General features: G+C 62.7%; 1 protein-coding gene across 2 annotated transcripts in view; it reads left to right on the top strand.

The window, feature by feature from the left end:
- Window positions 1–5409: 5409 nt before the first annotated feature.
- ITPK1 (inositol-tetrakisphosphate 1-kinase) overlaps window positions 5410–25452 on the top strand; it is a 142350-nt gene continuing 122307 nt past the window's right edge. The window contains exon 1 of one of the 2 annotated variants that reach the window (XM_002719591.6): window positions 5410–5614. In XM_002719591.6, coding sequence (XP_002719637.1) covers window positions 5520–5614 — 95 coding nt within the window. In that variant the 5' untranslated portion in view covers window positions 5410–5519. The remainder of the gene's footprint in view (window positions 5615–25452) is intronic. The other variant, XM_017349458.4, reaches the window with a different exon arrangement.

The raw sequence follows: 25452 nt of genomic DNA, 5'->3' as shown, positions 1-25452 counted from the left end.
TGCCCACTGTGCCACAACACTGGCCCCAAGGGAAAAAAGACAGAGAGAACACGCCCAGCTCCCCAGCTGGCCGCTGCCGTGTCTCCTCTCACATAGCAGCCCCACCCCAAGGGAACCTCTGCTCTTTAATCACACAGTGGCTTGGCCCGTGTCTGTACTCCATCCTGGTGGAGTCTTACAACAGGAGTTCTCTCCCCGGTGAGACGCATCCAGACGGCTGCGTGATGGAGCCCTTCCCGTCGCCTTCCTGTTACATGGATGCATACAGCTCAGTTTCATCCTCCCTGCTGATGACAGGCCTCCAGATGACCTAAGCAGCTATCAGCAATCTGGCCTAAGTCAGTGGCCAAACTGATCAGACACTGAAGTCGCTCCCCATCCCTGGGAGAAGTGGGATGTGATGCCAGCATCCCGTACCGGATTGGCAGCTCCCTGCTAATGCGACTGGCAACGCAGCAGAAGACAGCCCAAGTCCTCGGGTCCCTGCCACCCACATGGGAGACCCGGTTGGAGTTCTTGGCTCCTGGCTTCGGCCTGGTCCCGCTCTGACTGTCACAGCCATTTGGGATGTGTGCCAGCAGATAGAAGGTCTCTCTCTCTCTCTTTCTCTTTCTTTCTCTCTAATTCTCTCTATGAATTACAGAGAAGACGGGGGTTGGTGGGGGGGAGAACCATCTTCCATTTGTTGGTTCACTCCCCAGATGGCTGCAATGGCCAGAGCTGAGCCGGGCAAAGCCAGGAGCCAGGAGCTTCATCCAGGCCTCCCCCTTGGGCGCATTATGGGTGATGGTTGTACCCTGTGCACCGCAACTCCAGCCCTGAAGCCTTACACCTAAGAGTTCTCGGGGCCGGTGCTGTGGCATAGTGAGTTGAGCAGCCATCTGTAGTGCCAGCATCCCATGGTCCTGGCTGCTCCACCTCTGATCCAGCTCCCTGCTAACGACCTGGGAAAGCAGCAGAGGATAGACCAAGTCCTTGGGCTCCTGACCTAAGGAGGAGACCTGGATGAAGCTCCTGGCTCCTGGCTTCGCCCTGGCCCAGCCCTGGCCGCTGTGGCCATCAGAGGAGTGAACCAGCAGAGGCAACATTCTCTCTCTCTCTCTCTCTCTGGTTTCCTGGCCTTCTACAGCCGCTCTGCAAAGATGGGTGCCCTCTTCACTTCACCGAACATGGCAGCCTCAAGGGGTGCAGTGCCAGCCGCGTGTCACACGGCCATGGCAAGCGGTGCATGGCCCCTTTGTTCCGGGCTTTCTTGACCGTTCTTACTGCGGGGGAGAGGCAAAGAAAGGTGGAGACAGGAACCCTCTTCTCACGCGCGGCAGAAGAAAGAAGGAAGGAAACGCTCAGAGAAGCACTGCAGGCTTCGGCGTTTCGACATGCAGCCAGCTGCAGCTACACGCCCTTTGTACAGGCCAATAAACTGAGGCAGAGGGAGAAGCTGCCGGCCCCTCCTGCTGCCTCAGCAAGGCCAGAGGCCCTGGGCTGGGCTGGCTCTGTGCTCATGCTATTACACCCCTGCCCTGCCCGAAGCGGAAGCCAGGGGACAGCGGTGAGCAGGCCTGGTCTCTGACGGCACCGTCTATGGAAGCTGCTCTCTGCCTTAGGCCTGGGAAATGTCCCTCTCTAAGCTTCCTCCATGCCAAACATTTAGTGACATTCCTTAAGTCCTCTGTGGCACTTGGAAAACACAGCTACTGGCTAACTATATTAAGAAACGCCATCCACAGCCCACCCCGGCCAGCCTCACGAGCCCCAGTGACGTCCAAACTCCAGGGTCATGGGGAAAGAGGCCCCTGGTGGCCTCTTGGGTCTTAAATTGCTTTTCCTGGCACAGTCCTGCCCTCTGGCCCCTGCCAGACAGACAATTGCAAAGTGACCTTGCTTTACGAGAACTCTAGATTAAAAAAGAAAGGAGGAAAAAAGCTGCCAGCAGACGGGCCACAGTGACCAGTGTTTGGCCAGCACCTCCTTGGGCCGACACAGGAGTCCATCTGCAGCAGACAGCCCCACACCCCATGGTCAGGTTCATGTCGATACTGGAAAGGAAGCATCCTTCTGTCTTCTTCAACCTCCAGGAGCACACCGGCCTCCTGGGGGCCCCACTGACAAGCAAGCTCCAACCCACTGGTCTGCCCCGGGGCCCGGGACTCTGCATTTATAACAGGTGCGGCTGCTGCTGCCGCCGGTCACTCTGAGCAGCCAGGCTCTAGAAACTGTAACAAGACACAAAGTCAGTGCTTCTCTGGCTGCACAGAGAACCACGGAGAGTCCTACCAGGACCAACTTGAAGCAGAAATGCCTGGAGGAGAGTCCGACCCCCAGAATAAACAAAACAGCACCTTGCACGCCCCAGAGAGAGGCTGTGCAATGAGATGTCTGGCAGGATTTGAAAACCCCTGCATGGAGATAAGGAAAAGGCCGAGGGAAAACAGGGCTCCCCAAGGTATGCGGGAGCACCAGGGGGGTAAAGGAATCGTCGTCTCTTTTGACCGGGCGTTGCTCACTCTGCACAGCCACGAACAGCATCGCTGTGGCGCCCGGGGTTACTGGCGTCATTGCGTGCAACCCCGCACACACAGGCGCTCTCCGCAACCTCCCCACACCTGGTTCTTCATGACGCCTGCAAGGGTACCTCCAAGAGCTCATAAAAAAAACAAAAACAAAAACGGGCTTACAGGAGAGGCTCACGGGGGTGCAAAAACCTCTGTGATCCACGCATCATTTCTTCCCAGCACCCGTTTTCATGGACTTTGTGAAAACCGCTCCGCCCACTGCACTGTACCACTGGGCCCCGGCCAGGCACTGCCTCCCCCTTTATTGGAGGCTGAGAGGCTGAGGAGCCCGCCAAGGTCGCCGTGACTGAATGGTGAGAGCGGAGGGAACGTGGGGCCAGCTGATGCCAGCGCCCGGGCCATAAATCAGGGCTCAGCAAACTGCAGCCGGGCCGAACCCCACCCTCCGCCAGTTGATGCAGGGCCCTGGAGCTAGGAACGGCTTTGCACATTCCTGAACGGTTAGGGGGGGAAATCAAGAGGAGGAGTAATTCACCAAGTGTGAGTTGTAGGAGTCTCACGGGCGGCTGCGGCGCCAGGAGTGTGGCTGGCACGGAGCCACGCCCGCTGGTCCAAGGCTCGGCTCCGAGCTGAGACCGTGTGGCCCGCGGAGCCTGGACTCGCCGCCCGGCCCCGGCGGGAAAACGGCTGCTGACTCCTGTGTTCGACTCCTGCGTTCAACGGTTTCGCTGTTTATAAATTCCCTGCTTTGCTTTTTTTTCATACCTTTCTGCCCTCCCCACCCCCACCCTCAGACTCTGCTAAACTCTGACTTGCAAAGCTGCTTTGGGGGCAGACAGCCCAGCAGGTTCAGCCGCCCCCTGGGGTGCCAACGTCCTGAGTGAGCACGGGTTCGGGTTCGAGTCCCGCCTGCTGCCTCTGAACAGCTGCACCTGCCCTTCCCTTTCCCGAAAAGATCTTCCCCCATTCCCATTCAACTCCTGCTCACCCATCGATACCCAGGGCCGCGTCCCCCCAGTCACCCCACAGCACAGCACAGGGCGCCCTTGTCACATCTTTATCATCGAGGAGAGAGAGAGAGAGAGAGAGAGAGAGAGAGAGAGAGGAGAGAATCTTCCATCTGCTGGTTCACTTCCCCAATGGCTGTGACGGTTGGGGTTGAGGTTGGGCCGGTCCCAAGCCAGGAGCTGGGAGCCGGGAGCTCCATTGGGGTCTCTCTCGTGGGTGAGGGGCCCAGGCACTTGGGCCACCCTCCAGTGCTTTCCCAGGCCATCAGCAGGGAACTGGACCTGAAGCAGAGTGGCTGGGACTCGAACAGGCGGCCACCTGGGACGCCGGCGCTTAAGGAGGTGGCTCAACCCGCTGAGCCGCGACGGGAGCCCCGTGCAGGGCATTTCCCCTGACCTCCTCGGCCTTCCTGTCTCCTGGTCATGCAGAAGGGCCGGCCCTTTCAAGGCACGGAGCTGACCCCTGACCCCGGCCCCCTCCCACCCTCGTGGGCCCCGCTAGCCCCCACCCCGCGTCATTTCCACACTCGCTCCATCCTCCCTCCGACTCCGGCACTTGTTAGAGAAGACAGGGCGTCTTTATCCCAGCGGGGCCGCCGTAATGGGGGTCTCGGGGAGCGGAGGGCTCCGAGCACCAGGGGATTCACAACCAAGAAGAGGACTGGGCCGTGGGGCACCCAGTGTTCCCCGAGGGACACATCAGGGCTCAGGGCATGCGGGCCGGCGGCCGCGACAGGATTCGAACTGCAGGCAGGCCAGGGCCGCCGGACAGCAGGGGCGGGGGCTTCCGGACTCAGCTGGATTCTTGCGCAACTGGACAGCGCCCGAGGCCTGGGCCGGGAGAGGCCTCGGGGCCTGGGCCCAGCTCGGGGAGGACGCAGCCTCGGCCACCTCCGGCTTCTTTAACTTCTCCCCGCCTGGGCCGCAGCTCCCCGGCTCAGGCGCATCCCAATCGCCCCCCACTTCCGGGGCCAGTTTCCAGGTCTCCTCCGCGCCTGGGCTCCCCGGGGGACGCCCACCTCGGCCCCCCGACACCCGCGGGAGGGCTCAGGGCCGGTGGGGCCGGGGAATCCAGGGCGGAAGCTGCAGAGCCACGGAGGACAGGCGCCTCCTCCGGCCGCTGGGCCTGGGTCCCCAGGGCGAGCTGACGGTCAACGGCCGGAGCCCGAGCTGGGCCCTGCGTGTCCGCGCCCCAGGCCGGCGCCCCTAGGGGTGAGGGGTGACCTCATCGCCGTGAGTCCCCCGCTGCGGGTCCACTGAATGGCCCGAGTAGGGCTGCAGAGGTGGCGCCACAGCGCGGGCTGAGAACGCCCACGCCACTCCTTCCGCCAGCCCCTAGAGAAAGCAGAAGCGCCCAGTAAGCGCCGCCCCAAAGACTAGGCTGCGCCCTGCACCCCCGACCCGCACGAGCCCCCCCATCACCAGGCGCTCCGGCGCGGCCCCTTTAAGAGGCGGTGGCCGCGGTGCTGCCCCCTGGCGGCCGCCGGGCGCGCTGCCTCCGCTGTCCGGCGGGCTCCCGGGGCCGGGCCGGCCAGGGCTCCGGCGGAGGGGTCGGCGGCGGGGCCGGCCTGCGGGGTGCGCGGGCGCTGCCGCCGCCCTTCTCGGCGAGCGGCGCGTGAGGCTCGCGCCGGGGCCGCGGGCCGAGCTCGCCCGGAGCGGCCGAGCGCGGGGCGCGGAGGGTGGGGCGGGCGGGCGCGCTGCTCGGGCCCGCGCGGCGCGAGGGGCCAGTGTCCGCCGCGGCCCAGGGCGCGGCGCTCGCGAGCCCGCGGCGGGCGGCCCCGCGCGGCGCAGCCAGTGGCGTCCGGCGCCCAGCACCGCCCCCCGGGCCGGCCGCCCGCCGCGCCCCGCCCCGGCCCGCCCCCGCCGGCAGGACTGCGCGCCCGGAGCGCGTTCCGCGTCCCCGCCGCCGGGAGGAGGTGCCCGCACGCTCCGGCGCGCGCCGCCCGCCCGCCTCGGCCTGTGGGCGCTTTCCCCGGCCCAGGCTCCGCGCCCCAGGAAGATGCAGACGTTTCTGAAGGGGAAGAGAGTGGGCTACTGGCTGAGCGAGAAGAAGATCAAGAAGCTCAACTTCCAGGCCTTCGCGGAGCTGTGCAGGTGAGGGGGACCCCCGGCCCGAGCGCCGGCCGGGGAGGCTGGGGCGAAGGGGTGCGTGCCGGGGGACGGGATCCGGGCGCCCAGGGGCCGGTGCGGGCGCTGTGGCGCGGACCGGGACGCTCAGGTGCACGGAGAGCCGGCTCGGGAGGCCCCCGGGTGCCCAGGGCGCAGCGGGCGCGCGGCTGAGCGCGGGGAGGGCCCTGGGCACCCGGGGCGCCCGCGCTGCCTGGCAGGGGGCTGGCTGGTACTTTGGGCCGGAGTGGTCGTCTTCCTCCGCCCCCTTCCCTTTCTCAGGGGAGGGCACCTGCGGGTGTGGACCACCTACTACGTGCCCCGCGTGTGCGCGGCTCCCGGAGCTGTCAGCGCCGTGGCCGGCTTGAGCCCAGCCGAAGCGAGTGGCAGTACTTGGCACGTCCGTGGTGATTTGCTGTCTCATTAGCGCCTCGCAGCAACCGTGCACATTGGCCGGGGTGGGGATCCTGGGCCACGTGTCGGGGCAGGGGGACTGATCCGCAGAGGTGCTTCTGCAGGGGTCCCCGTGCCGGGGAGTGGCTGGTGCGCCAGAGGTGCCGGGGGACATGCGTGCGGTGTGGCTCGGCCTCCTGCCGTCCGGCTCTGCCCGCGCCTGGGCCCCCGCGCTGCTGCTCCGTGGCGGCGGAGGGTCAGGTGTGCCATAGATCGCATTCTTAGTCCCTCAGCCCTCCCCAGACCTGGGTCAGGTGTGCCGTGCCCAGCTGCCCAGCCGTGGCTCTGCTGTGGCATGTCAGTGAACGCCGCGCAGCAGCCGGCGTCCCGAGCCTTTTCCGAGCTCCGGGCGGAAGCGTTTTGTTAGATTGGATTTTTGAAAATTGGCCCCAGTTGGCATTCGTGTGTCCCTGTCGTGTCCCCTGGCACGCTGGAGAAGTGAACACTTGGCTTTCTTTCTGCCGTGGTATGCGGCGAGTGGCGGGTCTGAGTGGCGCCCACAGGCCCCTCTGTGCCCCTCACGGCCCTCCTTGGGGTCCCCAGGTGCTCTGTGTGCCTGGGTCAGGGTGGGGGTGGTCGCCTTCTTCCAGGCCAGGTCGTCATGGGCTGTAGTGCGTGGGAGCTCACAAGGAGACCAGGAGGGGCTGTGGCCGGAGCTTTGCACACAGGTCCTGGGTTGAAGGGGGACCCCAGACACCGTGCGTGTCGCTGCAGAAGTTTGGGTTGTGGGGGTCCAGCTCTGACCGGAGGCCCCTGGGAGTCTGGAACCCAGTGAGAACCTTGCACCCTCCCCACGCAAGTCTGCCTGTGCCTGTGTCACCCGTGCCCGGGGCTGAAGTTCCGGGCTTGTCATCAGGTTGGTAGGAACTTGGTAGCTGGGAGTCCCGGCCGGGGCTCAGGGCCAGGTCCTCCCGCTGGACCGCCGGACCCGCTTGGCTCTCCTGAGGACCCCTGCCTTTCAGGGGGTGGAGGGCTTCAGGGCAGGCGATGGCGTCGCAGTCCCAGCGGCCGACGGTCGGAGCACAGTGTCTCTGAAGGGGCTGCTGTGCCCAGGGTCTGGTCGCCTGCCTTTGTCCAGCATGGGGGCTCCTGAGAGGAGGCCGAGAGCATGCGGGCCCCGGCAGGGCCCCGGGAAGCCCACCCTGTGTTTCCACGAGGGGAGCTCTAGATGTTTTGTCACTGAAGCTGAAGAAGGAAAAGAAAACACCAAACAGAGTTTTTCTGTTTCTTGATTGCTTTCAGCGCACTGCCCCCTGGCGGCCACAGTTCCACGCTGGCTGCCGGTGACCCGAGCTTTTGCTGTGGCTGTTTGGCGTGAGCCACGCTGTGGACAGGTGCTGTCACGTTTCTGATGCTCACAATGCGGGCGTGCCACGCTCCCGTGTTGCAGGGCGAGGAAGCGTGTCCGAGCTCCCCAGTGAAACAGCCCGGGACGTTTGAGAACTCGCGGCCCCGCTCTGCGTGTGTGGGTGACCTGGGAGGACCAGGATGAGCTGTTTAGTGGAGTCTCAGGCTTTGCAAGTCTCAGGGCAGGAGCATGCTGGCGAGCGTCTCACCCGGCCTCCGCTGTTTTACGGATGGGGAAGCGGGCAGCAGGGGGCAGGTTCTAGGCTTTCTCCTTGGGCCACTGCACGGTGACACGCGGCGTTTTCTTCCCAGGGGTGGTCGGCCTCTGCTCTTTGTCCCTAGGGGCACTTTCCCTTCAAGGCTGTCCCTCTCCTCCCGGGGCATTGTGTCGATGGCAGCAGTGGGCAGCCAGGCCCTGGGAAGCTCCCTCCAGGGAGCTGCCCTGTCACTTGTGACCCAGCTGACAGGTGGGCCTTGGAACCGGCTGGTGGTCAGGGTCTTCCAGCACCCCCCCCCCACTCTGCAGGGCTGCCCTGGGACCAGCTGGTGGTCAGGGGTCCCGGCTGGTGCTGGCCCTCCAGCGTGTCCCCCCACTCTGCAGGGCTGCCCTAGGACTGGCTGGTGGTCGGGGGTCCCGGCTGGTGCTGGCCCTCCAGCGTGTCCCCCCCCACTCTGCAGGGCTGCCCTGGGACTGGCTGGTGGTCGGGGGTCCCGGCTGGTGCTGGCCCTCCAGCGTGTCCCCCCTACTCTGCAGGGCTGCCCTGGAACCCGCTGGTGGTCAGGGTCTTCCAGCTGCCCCCCCACTCTGCAGGGCTGCCCTGGGACCAGCTCGTGGTCGGGGGTCCCAGCTGGTGCTGGCCCTCCAGCGTGTCCCCCCTACTCTGCAGGGTGCTCTGGGACCAGCTGGTGGTCGGGGGTCCCGGCTGGTGCTGGCCCTCCAGCGTGCCCCCCCCCCCCACTCTGCAGGGCTGCTCTGGGACTGGCTGGTGGTCGGGGGTCCCGGCTGGTGCTGGCCCTCCAGTGTGTCCCCCCTACTCTGCAGGGTGCCCTGGGACTAGCTGGTGGTCGGGGGTCCCGGCTGGTGCTGGCCCTCCAGTGTGTCCCCCCTACTCTGCAGGGTGCCCTGGGACTAGCTGGTGGTCGGGGGTCCCGGCTGGTGCTGGCCCTCCAGCGTGCCCCACCCCGGCACCGTCTCCGCCCCTTCCACCTGCCCTCTGCCCCTCACCCCTTCCCTTCATGGCTTTATCACGGTGCCCAGGAGGAGCGACAGAGGGGAATGAAGAAACAAAGCTGTTCACTGGCCGCAGTGGGTGATTTTCTTGCTATTTTGTGTTGTAAGCTCTCCCCCTGGGCCCCGCTGAGCCAAGCCGGCCCACCCGGCTTCCCTCTGTTCTCCGCTCCTCCGACTCCCTCTGTCCTCACCAGTCTTGCCTGGGGTTGCCGGAGCCGGTGATGGAGGCACTGGGCTTCGTGAGGCCTCTGGTGTAAGGTATGGCAGAGCATCGCCTGCGTTCACCGGAATCACAGCTGATTTTCAGCGATTTCCAAGGCCCCTGCCTCAGGTAACCTCCCCTGCAGCCCGGGACTGCGGCCTGGGGAAGCAGAAGCCCAGGGCATGTCGGGGTTGTGCTCTGCCGGCTGGGGGCTCCCCTGAGCCCAGGCTCCGGGCCCGGCCCCTGCCCCTGCGAGCGTGGCCTCCCGGTTTGAGCGTCTGTCTGCTCAGGTGTGCCTGTGCGTGCTCAAGGCGCTGTCAGCGCATCCTTTCCCCTCCAGGGACCCATCTGGGCAGTTCCAGGCCCCTTCTAGGGTCCACGTGTGGCGTTAGGAGCGTGGTGGCAGCCCGGGGAGGGTGGAGGTGTGTCGGCCTGCCTGTTTCCCCGGGAGGGCCAACTCGGAGGCCCCCTGTGCCGGGTCCGCTTGGCGTTTCTGTGCTGGGATTCTCGGGACGAGTGCGGGGGAGGAACGAGGCGCTTTGCCAGGACTGAGTGATGTGGGTGTGCGTGGGTGTTTTTGTGTTTGTGTTGCTATCTGCCTTTGCCACCATTCTGGGCTACGGAGGGGGAGGAGGCACTGACTTAGGTCTCCCGTGTGACAGTGCACGGTGGGGCAGCCACAACCCAGCCCCGCTACTCGGCTCCCTTCCAGCAAACCCGAGAAGAGCCCCGTGCAGACAGGCTTATCTGTTGGGAGGCCGACACAGGCCTGGGGTGCAGGCCTGGCCGCGTGGGGCCCGCACCTGACGCTGGCAGTGGCAGGACGTAGCAGGCTGCTGTGGACATCCCTGAGCGCCCATCTCCGGGCACGTGGGCTCCGTCAGTGCCACCATGGCTCAGCGTGGTGAGAGGGTCGCTGTCCGCCCTCAGCGATTTCGTGTTCTTGGATTCGGCTGTTTGAGGATGACCCCACAGTCCCTGACGCTGCTCACGGATTGTTGGGATTTGAAACTCAGGTCAGTGGGCATGGCTAAGGAGGGGCCTTGTCCTGCCTGGTGGTATTCCAGCCGTCATAGTGTGGCTCCATGTTTTTTTTTTTTTTTTTTTTTTTAAGATTTTAGTTATTTATATGAGAGGTTGAGTTATAGACAGAGAGAAAGGTCTTCCATCCCCTGGTTCACTCCCCAAATGGCAGCAACCCCCGGAGCTGGGTCAATCTGAAGCCAGGAGCCAGGAGCTTCTTTCGGGTCTCCCACGTGGGTGCAGGAGCCTGAGGACTTGGGCCATCTTCTGCTGCTTTCCCAGGCACATTAGCAGGGAACTGGATCAGAAGAGGAGCAGCTGGGGCACAGACCGGTGCCCCTGTGGGATGCCGGCGCTGCAGGCAGAGGCTTAGCCCGCCGTGTGGCCCAGGTGACACCCGTGAAGCCAGGGAGGGTGTCTGCACCTGCTTCCTGGGTGGGGCAGGCGGGAGGCCCGCGAGGGGAGGGAGGGAGGGGATGCGTCCATGCCTGGTAAGTTTGGAGAGGGAGGTGCTGGTGCTGAGTCTCCTGGAATGCTGGGGTTCTCCATTCACACGCTCGGTGCTGGGGTTGGCTACCATTGGTTGTTTTCGGTTTCATTCTGAGTATTTCATGTGTGCATACATTTAACAGAACTTCAGAGGATGCAAGGCTCACACAGAAAAGTCAGCCCGTTTCCGTCCCGTCCTGAATCCCAGTCTCCTCCGAAGGTGCCCGCAAGCCCAGGGCCCAGGCGTGTGCGGGGAGAACCCTGCGTGCCCCGCTCAGCTCTGCCCATCGCGGGCAGCGTCGTGTCTGCCAGGAGTTCCACGCGGCTGCTTCACCAGACGAATCTTGTGTTTTCTTTTATTAAAATTAATTTATTTGAAAGAGCTACAGAGAGAGAGATGGAGAGGAAGAGGGAGAGAGAGAGAGAGATCCTCCATCTGCTGGTTCACTCCCCAGATGTCCACGACGGCTGGGGCTGGGCCAGGCTGAAGCCAGGAGCCAGGAGCTTCTTCCAGTCTCCCATGTGGGTGCAGGGGCCCAAGCACTTGGGCCGTCCTCTGTTGCTTTCCCAGGTGATGGCAGAGAGCTGGATCGGAAGTGGAGCAGCTGGGACTCGAACAGGCGCCCATACGGGATGTGGCACCGCAGGCGGCAGCTTTACCCGCTACGCTGTGACACCGGCCATGTTTTCATTTTCAATGGCAAGCTGGTCCCGCTCTTACGGAGCAGACCACGTTTCTTCCCTGGGGTTTGCTTCTGCCGGTGCAGCAGTGTGTGCCCTGCCCCTGTGCCTGGGTGCCCACTGCTGAGTGAGTGAGTGGTGGGGTCAAAGGGCACGGCATGTTACTGCTCCCGAAGCTGCGGGGCCAGGTTTGGCTGGCGACTCACACGCTCCCCTGCAGTGTGTGACGAGCACAGGCTGTGGATGGTCCCCTGGGTTTGCACTTCCCCTCTGGTGGGGGGAGGGAGTGGTGGACCACCACGCTCTAGGCAGCACCGGATGGAGCAGGGCCCCTGCGTGCAGGTGGTCCTGACCACCCGGCAGCCTGCCTCCCTCGGCTCGCTGCCCCACCCGGTGAGCACACCGGGCGCGTCTGGGAAACCCTCGGCGGAGCACCGTGCTTGAGCTGTCCGACGTGGCCAGGGCCTCTCCTCCCACTCACGTTTTCAATGCAGCTTTCAAGGGATTCTCTGGTGCCTCCTTTTTAAAAAGTGATGTTCCCATGGGGCTGGAGCTGTGGCTTAGTGGGTAAAGCCGCTGCCCGAGATGCCTGTATCCCCTATGGGCGCCAGTTCAAGTCCCAGCTGCTCCACTTCTGATCCAGCTTCCTGCTAGTATACCCGGAAAAGCAGTGGAAGATGACCCAAGTGCTTGGGCTCCTGAACCTGCGTGGGAGACCCAGAAGAAGCTCCTGGCTCTGGGCTTCAGCCTGGCCCAGCCCTGGCCATTGCAGTCATTTGGGGAGTGAACCAGCAGGATGGGAGATCTCTCTCTCTCTAACTCTGCCTTTCAAGTAAATAAATTTTTTTTAAGATTTATTTACTTGAAGGACAGAGTTACAAAGAGGCAGAGAGAGAGAGAGAGAGAGAGAGAAGTTTCCATCCTCTGGTTCACTATGGAGCTGAGCCAATTGGAAGCCGGGAACCAGGAGCTTCTTCCAGGTCTCCCACATAGGTGCAGGGGCCCAAGCACTTGGGCCATCTTCTACTGCTTTCCCAGGCCATAGCAGAGAGCTGGATTGGAAGTGGAGCAGCCAGGACTTCAACTGGCACCCATATGGGATGCTGGCACTGCAGGCGGCAGCTTTACTCGCTACACCGCAGCACTGGCCCCTAAAAATAAATCTTTTTTTTTTTTTTAAGCGACGTTCCTTTCAGGAAGGCAGTCTTCCTCCAGGAGCCATTCACCGCCTTCCTTGGCTGGCAAAGCTGCTGTGCCAAACACCTGCCCCGGCCTGCATGATCCGGGCCTGTCCCGGCCACTCCCGCGGCAGCAGCTCCTGGAGAGCCGACCTGTGGGTGTGTGGCCTTGCTGTGAGGACGGTGTGGGGCTCCTGAGAGAAGCCCCCTGGGGAGGGCGTGGCAGGGGCCTGTCCTGCTCCCACACCAGTGCTTGCTCATGTCCTGCGGCTGGCAGAGGCTTCTTGCAAACACAGGGCACCTGTGGGCCTGGCACCCGCCCCTGCTGGGCTCTGCAAGCTGGCCGGGCCTTTGTCTCGCCTGCTCCTGGCCTCCTCAGGAGGCAGCTGCCCTTTGTGGCCAGCAGGGCTTCCGCACTGGCCCCTCCTGGTGCCAGACTGAGGCTGTGACAGCCCCAGGACTGCTCTCTCTCCACCTGCTTTTAGGGTTTGGCAGGTGGCTATGCAAGTAGGGTCACTCCCGTGAGGGGACCCCAGGCTCCTGCCTCCCGCTGTGACCCCTGTGTGCTGGGTACCCCGCCCTGTTAACTGCTCACCTAGTGGATGCCCCTAAGCCCAGCCGCCCTGGAGAGCGGGTCAGGATCCGTGCACAGCTCAGCCTCCCATGTAAAGTCAGGACCCTGAGCGGGACCCGGGGACCCCCCGCTGCCAGCCTTGCCCTTGGCCTCCGACTTCTCCCTGTCTTGCTCGCTGACCATCTTGCCTTTCAAACAGTGGTTCCATGAAGGTGGCGGCTGTGGCAGGTTTGCACCTGTGACTGTGAGTGAGTGGATTGGTGAACTGCTTGGTGTTTTGTCCTGGTAACTCTGGGGTGCTGTGGCGTGCTCAGGAAGCCCAGGGGGTGGGGGTGGTGCCGGAGAGGGAGTGATGGGGGGGTTGTTGTGATGGGGGCTCCGTGTTCACTCAGCAGGTCCTGTGCTGGGTGTGCAGCTCGCGGGTGATGGAGTGGAGCCGGGAGAGAGCTGTGGCAGAGCGGGCCGTGGCCACCGCGGCACTCTGTGGTCAGAGACGGATTCTCTGAGGGGGTGACATCTGGTGAGAGGGGCCGAGAGCTTCCCCCAGGAGCTGAAAGGCCCACGGGTGGCTGGAGGCCACGTGCCTGACTTGGCCGGTTTCCACTTGGGACACGTGGCCACAGGAGGTATTCGGGGGGGGGGGGGCCCTTCCAGAGCCTCTACCCTGCCAGGGCCCGGGGACAGGAGCCCAGGCCAGCCCTGTGTCTGGCTGTCAGTGGCTCTGGGCTGTCGCCTCAGGTGGGAGCCCCTCGTGAGGTCAATGTTGGCTGGATTTGCCGGTCACAGGAGGCCCCGGGCCTTGGTGATGACTCAGCATCTGAGTCCGCCCTCCCCACGAGGTGTGGCCCTTGGGGATTCTCCGGGGGATGCGGGTGGGGCCCTGGGATCTCCTGTAGGAAGTTCACATGGTGTTTTCCTAAAGCGTGCAACTGGCTGGCCCCGCAGAACCCGCAGCACCGGTGCGCACCAGTTTTCCAGGGCTGAGCTGCTTCTGAGGGGCGGAGTCTCTGGGGTTGGGGGTGCAGGTAGAGATCAAGGCTCCCAGGCTGGGCTCTGTGAGAGCCCCCGCTTTGCGTTCCCCAGAGCTTGTGCTGGGACCCCCGGCTACCTGCCAAGCCCCTTCTCAGAGGGAGCAGGGCAGCAGCTGCAGGCCCCCCCCCCCCCCCCAGCTCTGCCCGCGGTCACTGCTGTCGGCTGAACCGCTTCTCCCCCACCTTGAAGACTTCTTGCTTCCGGCTGCTGCTCTGCCCTGGGGTGTCCCGAAAGGTGGATCCCGAGGCCGGATCTGGGCTGGTTTTGCACAGCACACATTCCTGGGGACCGGCCTGGCCAGATGCGACACTGATTGTGGGCCCTGCCTGGGAGAGGTGATAACATAGCCCGGGGTGTTTGCCTGTGCGGTTTACGCCATCCACCTGTGAGTCTTCGGGGAAGGTCTGCGTGTGGCCTGGGGTCACCCAGGTGCTCCTGGAGCCTGGGCTTGGGGCTTGTTCCAGAGGCCTGGCTGTCTGGAGGCCTGGCTGTCCAGGGGGATGTGTTGGGTTCCTCTGTGGCTCACACCGGATCTCAGAGGATTCCGAGAGCCTGCCAGGGCTGGGGGAGGGGCAAGGGCACCTGAGCAGCAGAGCTGGGACTCACCCTGGAGGCTGATTGGCTCCTCCCGCTGTGCCGGGTCCAGCCTGCGAGGACGCTTCTAGTTTCGGGCATAGCATCGCGCTGCCACAGCCCTGCTGCTCAGGTTCAGAGCAAAAGTGAAGGGCCTTTTTTTTTTTTTTTAAATTAGATGTTTATTTTCATCTATTTGAAAGGCAGTGTGACAGGGAAGAAAGAGAGGGAGAGCTTTCATTCACTGGTTCACTCCCCAAATGCCTAAAGCAGCCAGGGCCGGGCCAAGCGAAGGCCAGGAGCCTGGAACTGAATCTGGGTTTCCCATGTGGGTGGCAGGGGGCCAAGCACTTGAACCATCATCTGCTGCCTCCCAGGATGCATTGACAGGAAGCTGGCTCAGAAGCGGAGCAGCCGGGACTCGAACCTGCGCTCTGATATGGGGTGTGCGCATCCTAAGTGGTACCAGAACGTCTGTCCCCAGAGGGTTCCTGTCTGAGCTTTCCCTGTGTGCGGTTGTTGGGCCCAGAGGGGTGATGCATCGTGGAGAATGGTGATGAACTTGAACTTGGCACACAAGACTTGTCCAGCTGGCCAGTGCTCTGCCTCCCCAAGCCTCCACCCTCTGTTGGTACAGTGGGCGTGGTACCTTCACCCTCAGGCTAGTGTGGCTGTGCCTCATATGTTACAGGACCCCGCTCCTCCCAGGGCCACCTCCTCTCCCTCTTACCGTCTGTGTTGGGAGCCCCAGCCAAGGGCACACAGGGGGCTCCTCTGCCCAGTTTCTTTTTCTGGTGTGGGGGGGTGGGAGGAGCAGTGTCTGCCAGGCCCAGTGACTGGCTCACTGCTTCCTGGGAGGGTGGGGGTGTTAGGTGGGTGCTGGGGTGCGGAGAGGACGCACCTGTGGCAGTTTTACTTTCGGTTCTGCCTCACACCCTACTTCCACCCAGCAGCGGAGGGCTGAGCTGCAAGGGAACTTCCGTCCTCACCCTGGGCCACTTGTCCCAGTGCAGATGCCAGGCCCTGCAGGGACGCGGGGGCGCGCCCAGCATCTGCCCTTTGAAAAGCACCCCATCCACTCCTTCGTGCCCTCCCACAACGTGCGCTTATTGAGTGCCTGTTGCATGCTGGGCGCTCTCGGGGTCTGAGCACTGCAGAGTTCCCACGAGCCTCGGGCATCCTGAACGCAGCCTCCAAGGACTGCTCTCCGGCCAGTGGGCAGCTCCGCCCGCAGTGTGCCGGCCTGGGCGCCCCTCAGGGTCCTGGCCTCTTGGGTTTCTGGATGAGGAAGAAAGTGATGAAGGTCTGTTGTGTGTCCTGGGTGCACTTTCTCCTTCACTGTGCACCTGCAGGTGTGGAATTGGAGGCCCGGGGAAGATGCAGAGTGAGCCCCAAATTGAGAGCCAGCAGGTGGGGTGGCTTGGATGCACCCCTGGCCTCACTGACACCGAAGTTATTTTCTCTCAGGTTTTATTAAAGTCCTCACGTTCCCTAAGGAATCCGTGAGGAGAAGAGGAATTCTGGGCATTCCGTTAGGGTTCTGATGTGGGCAGGCCTAGGTGGCAGCACCCGCATCCGGGTCCTATTGGGAGGAAGCCCTTCTTCCTGCAGAATCGGCTCCCAGGTGCCCGTTTCCCCACCTGGACCTGGGTGTGGCCACGCTGAGCCTGGGCTGGGTTTGCCTGCAGGCCCCCTCGCTGCTCTGACGAGGCCTGAAGCTGTGAGCTTTCGGCCTTTGTAAATCCTGGGGTGGCCCCTGCTGGCGAGGGAGGGGCCGTGCTCCTGGGGGAGCTGATGGTGGTTCCCCACCCTCGCATGGAGGGGGCAGGGGATGCTCCTCCGGAAATGCGGGCCCTTGTGATACTGCACTCTGCCCTGGGCTGCGTGATTTGTTTGTTTTTAAAGGTTTATTTATTTTATTCAAAAGATACAATGAGGGAGAGAAGAGGGAGAGAGAGTATGCCAGTGAGCTCTGTCATCCACTGGCTCACTCCCCAAATGCCCGCAATAGCCAGGGCTGGGCCGGGTCAAAGCCAGGAGCCAGGATCTCAGTCCAGGCCCCCCACAGGGGTGGCAGGGACCCAGACACTTGGGCCATCACCTGCTGCCTCCCAGGGTGCATTAGCAGGTGGGTGGGTTGGAAGCGGAGTAGCCAGGATTTAAACTGGCTCCCTGATACGGGATGCAGGCGTCCCAAGCTGCGTGGTGTTTTTTTTTTTTTTTTTTTTTGACAGGCAGAGTTAGACAAAGAGAGACAGAGAGAAAGGTCTTCCTTTTCCGTTGATTCACCCCCAAAATGGCTGCTACGGCCGGCGCTGCGCCGATCCGAAGGCAGGAGCCAGGTGCTTCCTCCTGGTCTCCCATGGGGTGCAGGGCCCAAGCACCTGGGCCATCCTCCACTGCACTCCTGGGCCACAGCAGAGAGCTGGCCTGGAAGAGGGGCAACCGGGACAGAATCTGGTGCCCCGACCGGGACTAGAACCCGGTGTGCCGGCGTCCAAGCTGTGTCTTAACTCGCTGCGCTGCCGAGCCTGCCTCTGCATGATTTGATTGCTACAAGTACCGTGTAGCCCTGTGAGTCTCAGTAGCCCCCGTCCGTGGAGCCCCAGGCCCTCGCCTGACTCTCCGTGCCCCTGGACAGACTTGGGCTCAGGGAGGCTGCACTCCTCCGGGGCTCTCCCAGGAGTGGGCTCTGAGATGGAGCAGGGGCTGGCTCCCTGTGGCCTGAGGTCTCCTGCAGCCACCCGCCCGCCCGCAGCGCCCCTTAGCTGCTACGTTCTGTCTCCTTTCCGGTTGCGGCTGGATGCATTGTTCACCTGGAGGATCAGGACCTTCTGGCACTGACTCACCGATGCCCACTCAGGCTGCGAGGCTGACGCACGCGGCTGCCCGCACTGCGGGTGCCCAGGCTGGGCTGCCTGGTTTGTGAAGTGCTCTGTCCAGGCCGCAGCCAGATTCCCAGGTTCCCAGGGGATCCTGCTGTGTTCGCCTGCCTCGTTCCTTCCTCGGACCGCTCTGAGCCTGTACGGCCAATGCTGCGTGGCCCACTGCTCTGTGTAGACTGTCACTTCCTGCGTGTCACTCTGGGGGCCTGGAACTTTGCTGGTATTAGGGGCGTAGAGGGTTTTGGAAGCTGCTTAGACCCCAGAAAGCTCAGAGGCTCTTGGGGTACTCTCACTGGACTCAGAAGGGGTGCATGCCTGTGACAGAGCTTCTGGGCCAGGAGCAGGCTCTTGGAGGCTGCAGCGTGGCCGTGGGACTTTGGGCCAAGCGTTCCACTCTGTGCCTCACGTGGGAGCTCTGACTGCAGCTGGTGGCGGCTGGACCTGCCGATGGCGTGAGCTGCGGCACCTCAAGGCCCCTGCCTAGCGCCTCCATCCGCAGTCACTCTGTTCACGCCTGCAGCCGCCAGCGTGGGCTGTTGCAGCCGTCCACATTTGAGCATCCACTGCATCTGGGGTGGTTGTTGAAGCCCCCGCAGGCCTGTGCTGGCTCTGTGTGGCATCGGGCAGCCTGTGTCTTGTCCACTGGTAGGATTTGAACCCGAGTCAGCCTCTGACCAGATGGGTGGTCCTGGGTACGTTTTGGCCCCTCGCTGGGCCTTGACTTCTTCCTCAGGAAGACCTGGCCGTGGGCCTGTGCACACAAGGTGCCCAGCACACCCAGACTTCCTCCTTTCTTGTGCAGGCCAGACACCACCTCCACAGAGCAGACAGGGTGACATCAGGGCAGGCTGCTCTGCAGGGGGAGATGGGAGAAGCGAGCCCCAGAGCTCTGAGCCAGGAGCGGCCTCTGCAGACGGCGTTTGCTGCTCAGAGGGGTGGGCTGCGGCTTCACGCACACAGCGCCGTGGCCCCGCCGCTCCGGAGCCCCTGAGGGCCCTCCCCAGGCCTCCAGGGAACCTCTGAGGTCAGGGTCTGTTCTGGGCCATCAGTGGTGGACCCAGCACTGGCCAGGAGGAGCACAGGTGTTGGGTAACCCCGCGGCCCCATCCCAGCGCCCCTTCCTCTGGTCTAGCTGGGAACGCCCGTTCTTTGGATCTGGGGTCCCCTCCCGGGAAGGGCGGGGAAAGGGTGCCTGCCTTGAGACAGCCATCTGGGACACGGGCAGTTCAGGGGTGCCTCTGCATCAGCGCCAGGCCGGACTCCCTGAAGGAGACCTCCTGGGCGGGGCCCCAGGCCTGCAAATCTGGCCGCAGCCGCATCTCCTGCCTGCCCGCTCTGAGTTAGCCACCGATTTGGTGAGTGGTGGGGATGTGTGCACCCTGGATTCAGTGACGCGGGGGCTGTCTCGCGCCTGGACGTGTTAAATTCACAGAGTTCTGGCCTCAGGTGTAGGTAGGCTCGGGTTCAAGCCGTGGCTCTTAGGTCCTGGTCGTGTCCATTCTCAGGCCCACTGGCGCAAGGTGCGTCCTGAGGTTTACTCTTGGCCAGGCGCCATGCAGAGTCCCAGACCTGCGTTATCTCTTTTGCTGTGCACTGCTGCCTGGTGAGTTTCCTAACAGAGGGTTAAATACTTGCTAGAGGGTGGCGGCGCTGGGGTCAGACTGGGCCGCCTGCCTCCAGGACCTCTCCCCGCCCCGAGGCGGAGGCTCCAGAGAGACTGGGATTTGTCAGCCAGAGCTGTGCGCTTGTCCTGCACCAAGGGGTGCCCCATTTCCTGCCACACGGTCTAGGTGTGGGTGGGGTGAACCTCCAAATGGAAGTGGGGAAACTCTTCCTTGGAGGCGGTGAGATGGCCGTGTGCACCTGCAGGGACGGGGTGGGAGAGCTGCTAGTTCAGGGTCTAGGGGCCGCCTGGGTGGGCTGGGTTGGGGTGGGGTGGGGGCTGCTCTCCACCAGCTTCCAGCTCTGGACGGGGGTCTTGAAGGCCCAGGATGGGGGCTCTGAGGGTTTGTGTACGCCTGGGCCAGAACACTGTTCCTGAGAGGGAACGAGTCAGGGCGACGGGTGGGCCCCTGGCTCAACTCCGCCCTCAGTGAACCCGCAGCCAGCCTGACACAGGCAGGCGCAGAGGGTTGTGGCCCTGTGGGCATCCTCGTCCTCCTGCTTTGTGGGGTTTTATAAGGATAGCTGCTGGGAGTTCAGGGTCAGCGGCAAGTGGTGATGGCTTCCCTGCCTGCCGTGGCCCTGCGGAGCCTTGGGGTTTGGCACTGAAGTGTGTCGGGGTGAAGCAGCCTCACTTGTGTGAACACCATTAGTCTGTTGCTGTTTGGCCCCGTCCTGCTCTGGGAGGGTGGCAGGAGGACTCTGGGCCAGGAACAGCTGGGACCGATCGCCTGGGGGTTGGCGGGGCTGGAGCAAGGCCCGCCGACCTGTCCAGGGTGCTCAGCTCCACACGCAAAGCAGATCCCAGGCTGAGCAGGTCTGGTGGGAATGTGGGGGAGGACAGGCAGGAGGACTTGCACCTGTGAGTGGGGAGGAAGTGGCCTGTGCGTGCTGCTGGTCACAGCCTCAGGGTGTTCCGCAGAGGGCTGGGCCCAAGGCTGGAAGGAGGCTGGGGTGGGGCCTGGTGGTGGGTTTGAGTGCTCGTGTCCCTTTCTGGAAGCACTGGGGAAGTGAGGAGACGCCTGCCCAGGCGCCCAGCTCTGGCGAGGCGCCTCTGCTCGTGTTCCTGCTTCTCCCAGGCGCGGCTCTGCTGTGGCCCCCCTAGGCAGCAGGTGCAGGCGGAAGGGGGCGGGCCTCTGCTGTGGCCTTTGCCAGGCTCCGGGTAGCTCCCTGTGCCCTTGGAGCTGTACAGGAAGGCGTGTCGCTGGGAGACCAGCCTGGGGCCCATTGCATCCTCTTTAGCTGGTGTGGCTGCAGTTTGGACTCATGCTGCCAGACTGGATGACCGAGAGCCGCGGAGGAGTACCCGCAATCTGCTCGGGAGGCTGTGAGCAGGGTCGTGGCGGCTCAGCAGCTGAGGCCGACGCCCCGGGAGCCAGGAGGCTCTCGAAGTGGGAAGTGCCTGGCAGCGCCTTGGACGGGCCTGGCACTCACTCGGGAACAGCATCAAAACACCTTTATTAGGAAGGACCACTGCACCTGGCCAGCAGTGAAACCACGCGGCCGGCACGCAGGGGAAGCCACTAGCCGCCTTCGTGGGTGTGTATAGAAGCAGATGTGTGCACAGACACACACACGCACACATGGTGGCTCTCCTGTAGCCGGCTTTGTCTCCTGTAATAAAGCATGCCAGTGCCGAGCTGTCGGTGTCCAGGAGCTAAGAAGAGACTGTGCTTTACCGCCTCTTCTGGTCCAACCTCAGGCCTGGCAGGGGCCCCGGAAGTCTCTGCTCTGGGTTCTGGGCCTGCCCCAGGGCTTTCCCCCCTCCCTCGTCTTATTAGGCTCAGGCTGCTTTAACAGATCCCCGGGACCGGGAGACTTAACAGAAATCACTTCTCACCTTCTGGAGGCTGCAAGTGCAAGGTCAGGGTGTGGGCAGGTCCGGCTTCTGGGGATGGCCGTCTCCCCAGCTCGTAAAGGCTGCCATTAATCCCACCAGGGGAGCCCACCAGACCCGAATCTCTTCCCAAAGGCTCCGCCTCCAGGTGCCGTCACACTGGGGTTTAGAGCTTCAGCCTCGGAATTTAGGGAAGACACAAACATTCAGGTCATAGTGATACTGCTCCAGGGGGTTGAACGGTGTGAGCCGCCTGTTCCCTGAGCCCGGGAGGGGCTCCGGCACTTGCGGGTACCTCTGGCTTCCGCCCCAGTGCCTGTGGCCACTGGTACAGGTGTTGTCTGGGAAGGAGGCCATCATGTGTGCTGGCTTCTGGACCTAGCCTGGTGCATAGGATATGACTGAAGTGTGGGCCTCTCATTCCTCATCTGTGAAATGGGCACACCAGCACTCAGTTGTGTGGTTTGGGAGTTCGGAGGGGGACGGGGACTGACTTGGCACATGTGGTTCCGACACCTAAGGACGGCCTGGTTACAATTTACCCTCTGCTCGAAGCTCTCTGCTTCCCGCAGAAGATGCGTTTCAGGGCTGCTTACCATCTCCGACCCCAAAACTGGCCGGGCCCCTTAAACTGGGAGGGCTTGGTCTTGGAGGAAGCCCCTCACCCAGTCCTTTCCCTTCCATCTGGGCCCTGGGGTCAGGAGCTGGGGCCTGTCGGGGGCCGGTCAGGGTCCTCTCCTCAGCCAGCCAAGCCTGGATTTCCCCAACCACTCCTGCAGCTTCCGGCAATGTCCTTCCACCCTCCACCCCACCCCAGCCCATGTGCTTCTGGGACGGGCCCCCCCGCAGCCAACCCCTCGCGCCGAGCCCAGCTGAAGGAAGTGGAAGGGTGTCAGCTGCTCCCTGAGCATCTCTGTTCTCCGCGGAGTTCAGCATCAAGAGAGGAAAACCGGGAGGGAGACGTCACCCTGCCCGCCGCCCTGCCGCGTTTCCCCTTGGTTCGCTCGTTCCCTCTCGGTCTGAAGTCCCCTGAGCTGACGATGTTGCGTGCGCTGTGTTTGCTGCCTGCTTTCTGCACACAGCGCTGTCCTGTGAGCAAATCCCATGCGCGTTGTCTTCAGAACCTTTTCTTTTAAAGAATTATTATATTTACTTCAAAGACAGAGTTACGTAAGTGAGGTAGAGCGAGCACGCGCGAGAGAGGTCTTTCGTTCTGCTGGTTCATTCCCCGAATGACTACAGTGGCCAGAGCTGAGCTGATCCAAAGCCAGGAGCCAGGAGCTTCCTCTGGGTCTCCCATGTGGGTCCAGGGGCCCAAGCACCTAGGCCATCTTCTTCTGCTTTCCCAGGCAATAGCAGAGAGCTGGATCAGAAGTGGAGCAGCTGAGACTAGAACCAGTGTCCATTTGGGATGCTGGCACTGCAGACGGCAGCTTTACCTGCTTCGCCACAGCACACGCCCCAGAACCTTCTTTTTAAATTCTAATTTTAAGCAGTAAAATGAGCCCCCCTCCCTGACGCCGTGTGAAAGCCCACTGTTGGCGGCTCTGGTCCCTGTGAGTTCTCTCATTTCATTTTAGAGCAGATCCCAGATATATGATTTTATATGTAAATACTTCAGCATGATTTTTTTAAAGATTTATTTATTTGTTTGAAAAGCAGAGCTATAGAGAAGAAAAGGCAGAGAGAATCTTCCATCCACTGGTTCACTCCCCAAATGGCCACAACAGCCGGAGCTGGGCCGATCCAAAGCCAGGAGCCAGGAGCTTCTTCTGGGTCTCCCACATAGGTGCAAGGGCCCAAGCACTTGGGCCATCTTCCAGTGCTTTCTCAGGTCATAGCAGAGAGCTGGATTGGAGTGGAGCAGCCAGGACACATCCCACATGGGATGCTGGCACTGCAGGCAGCAGCTCTACCCGCTATTTCACAGTGCCAGCCTCTCAGCATGATGTTTAAAAGCAAAGAACTTGGGCCGGCGCCGCGGTTCAATAGGCTAATCCTCTGCCTGCGGCGCTGGCACACCGGGTTCTAGTCTCGGTCGGGGCGCCGGATTCTGTCCCGGTCGCTCCTCTTCCTGTCCAGCTCTCTGCTGTGGCCTGGGAGTGCAGTGGAGGATGACCCAGGTCCTTGGGCCCTGCACCCCATGGGAGACCAGGAGAAGCATCTGGCTCCTGCCTTCGGATCAGCGCAGTGTGCCGGCTGCAGTGGCCATTGAAGGGTGAACCAACGGTAAGGAAAGACCTTTCTCTCTGTCTCTACCTCTCTCACTGTCCACTCTGCCTGTCAAAAAAAGCGAAGAACATAAAAATTCACACGTTTTGTCACACCTGGAAATAGAGTATCATAGATGGTCGTTTTAATCAGCATCTCGGATGTCTGTGCGGGGACTTACTAAGCTGGAATCTTGGTGACGATTGGATGTTTCCAGGCTTCTTGGTGTTGCTGAGGCGGCCTCGGAGCACTTTGGGAATGAGGCCGTCTCCCTTCCCGTTCTGGCACCACCTCGGCTGTGTAACAACTGCCCCCGAGCCCCGGCGGCTCTGAGCTCCCGTCCTGCGGGTTGGCAGTTGAAGCTGGGCTCAGCTGTGTTTCTGGTCTCGGCTGGCCTCCCTCCTTCGTGTGGTCAGCTGCTGGCCTTTGGTGAAGCGGGGCAGGGGGCTGCCCTGGCCACGTGTCTCCGCCTCTGCAGGTCGCCCGGGCTGCGTCCTGGCAGGGAGCCGGGGGTCCAGGAAGCAGTGGGCATTTTCTGGATGCCTGCTGTCTCCACTGTGCTTTCTTGGCCAAAGCGAGACCCATGGGCAGCTCCGATTCTGGGGCTAAAATATAACCACCCCACCGCACCCCCGTGGGAGCGTCAAACTCATTGCAAAGGGCAGGGACACAGGGTAGGACCAGCATTGGGACAGCTTCAGCCAAAAGCATGACCTCGGGCCCTGGGCACCGGCCTGGCGACCGTGGGCCGGCCCCCGCTAGTGCCCAGCTGGTGCCGCACTAGGCTTGGGAGGGGCATGTCTGGCCCTCAGCTGCTCACTCTCGGAGCTTCCTGACAGAGAACAAGTGTCCGCCTGTCCCTCAGAGGGCCTGCCAGGAGCGCTGAGTGGCCCAGCATGCGCCAGGTGTCCCTGGTCATTGAGAAGCTCGTGGGTCGCTGACCGAGGCGACTGGGCGGGCGTCACGTTCCCTGTGCGGCAGTTCCCTACGCGGCTGTTTCTGTGGCTGCAAGAGGAGGGTGTTGAGACGTAGCAGCTCCCCATTCTAGAACATTCCACAGAGTGAGCCCTCGGGATTTTCAGAGGGGACAGGCGGGTACCCCGGTCAGGACCCTCTGCTGCTGCCACGCCGTTCCCAGATGGCTCCCAGGTGCGTAGCCCCTGCGGCGGATCTGCCTGTGTACGTGGACGTCCGTCGGCGTCCTCCTGTGCTGGCCCCGTGGGGAGTGTAGACGAGTGGTGGCCACGATGGACAAGGGCCTGTGCTTTGGAGCTGTGCTCTGTGAGGGTGGGGAGAGGGGACCACACGTGTGGAGGGCAGTGATGAGAAGGGGCCGGGGTGGACCCTGGGGTGAGAGGAGGCCTTTCCGAGGGAGAGCTGTGTGGCCGCACCTGACAGCAGGAAGGACCTAGCCTCAGAAAGGCTGGGCCGCAGCGTCCATGTCAGGGCCCTCAGCAGGTGCGAAGGAGGTGCCTGGGAGGGAGCCAGCACTTGTGTTCCTGGGGCGGGGCCGAGAAGCAGGGCAGCAGAGGTGCAGGTGGGGCAGATGATTATTATTATTATTATTATTAACTTGAAAGGCAGGGAGAGACAGACGGGGATCTCCCATCCACTGGCTCACTCCCCACATGCGGGCAACATCTGGGGGCTGGGCCAGGCCGAAGCCAGGAGCCAGGAACTCCATCCTGGTCGCCCACATGGGTGACGGAACCCATGAACTTGAGCCGTCACCCCTGCCTGCCCGAGGGTGTGTCAGCAGGAGCGTGGAATCAGGAGCCGAGCCGGGACTTGGGCCCAGGGACTCCGATAGGTGGTGGGGGTACCCCAGGTGGGATCTTCACCGCTGCAGCGAACGCCAGTCCCAGGGGCGGGTTCTCTAGGACTTCCCAGGCTGTGGCGTGCAGTGTGTTTCACATATGTGAGCGGGGAGGGTGGAGGCTCCCATCCAGTCCCCACCCAAGAGATCGCGGGCTTCCCTGACCCTTTGTGAGGCTTCGAGCAGGTCCCTGCCCATGTGTGTCACCCACTCCGTAGCCCTGAGGGAGTGACCATGTCCTGGAGCAGGTGGCTCTCCTGGGCTGCAGGGACCTGCCTGCTGTAGGGGGCAGCTGTGCTCAGTGACTTTCTCTCCCTCCTGACGGTGGGCCCGGACGCTGGCTTTGGAATGCGAGGGACGGGGGTTTAAACTCGTGTCTGTGGCTGCCCAGCTCCATGGGTTTAGGCAAAGCACTGAGCTTCTCTACCTGTGGCATCCCCATGGCACTTGGCACTCACAGCGTGCCAATCAGGTGATAAGCATCAGCGCCATGGTCACGGCCTGCCCCATACCCAGTCCTGAACCAAGGGCAGAGGGGTGTGACACTGTGGCGTGATGGGACTTAGGAGGGCGGGGCCTGTGCCGGGAACAGGGCTGTCTGGGCAAGAGCGTGGCACGGAGTGTGTACATGA

This window comes from Oryctolagus cuniculus, chromosome 20 (assembly GCF_051225735.1).
Source record: "Oryctolagus cuniculus isolate XC-2025 breed Fujian yellow rabbit chromosome 20, ASM5122573v1, whole genome shotgun sequence".
In the NCBI taxonomy this organism is placed as follows: domain Eukaryota; kingdom Metazoa; phylum Chordata; class Mammalia; order Lagomorpha; family Leporidae; genus Oryctolagus; species Oryctolagus cuniculus.
Note: the sequence above shows the minus strand (reverse complement) of the source record. Positions and strands in the feature narration are given on the sequence as shown.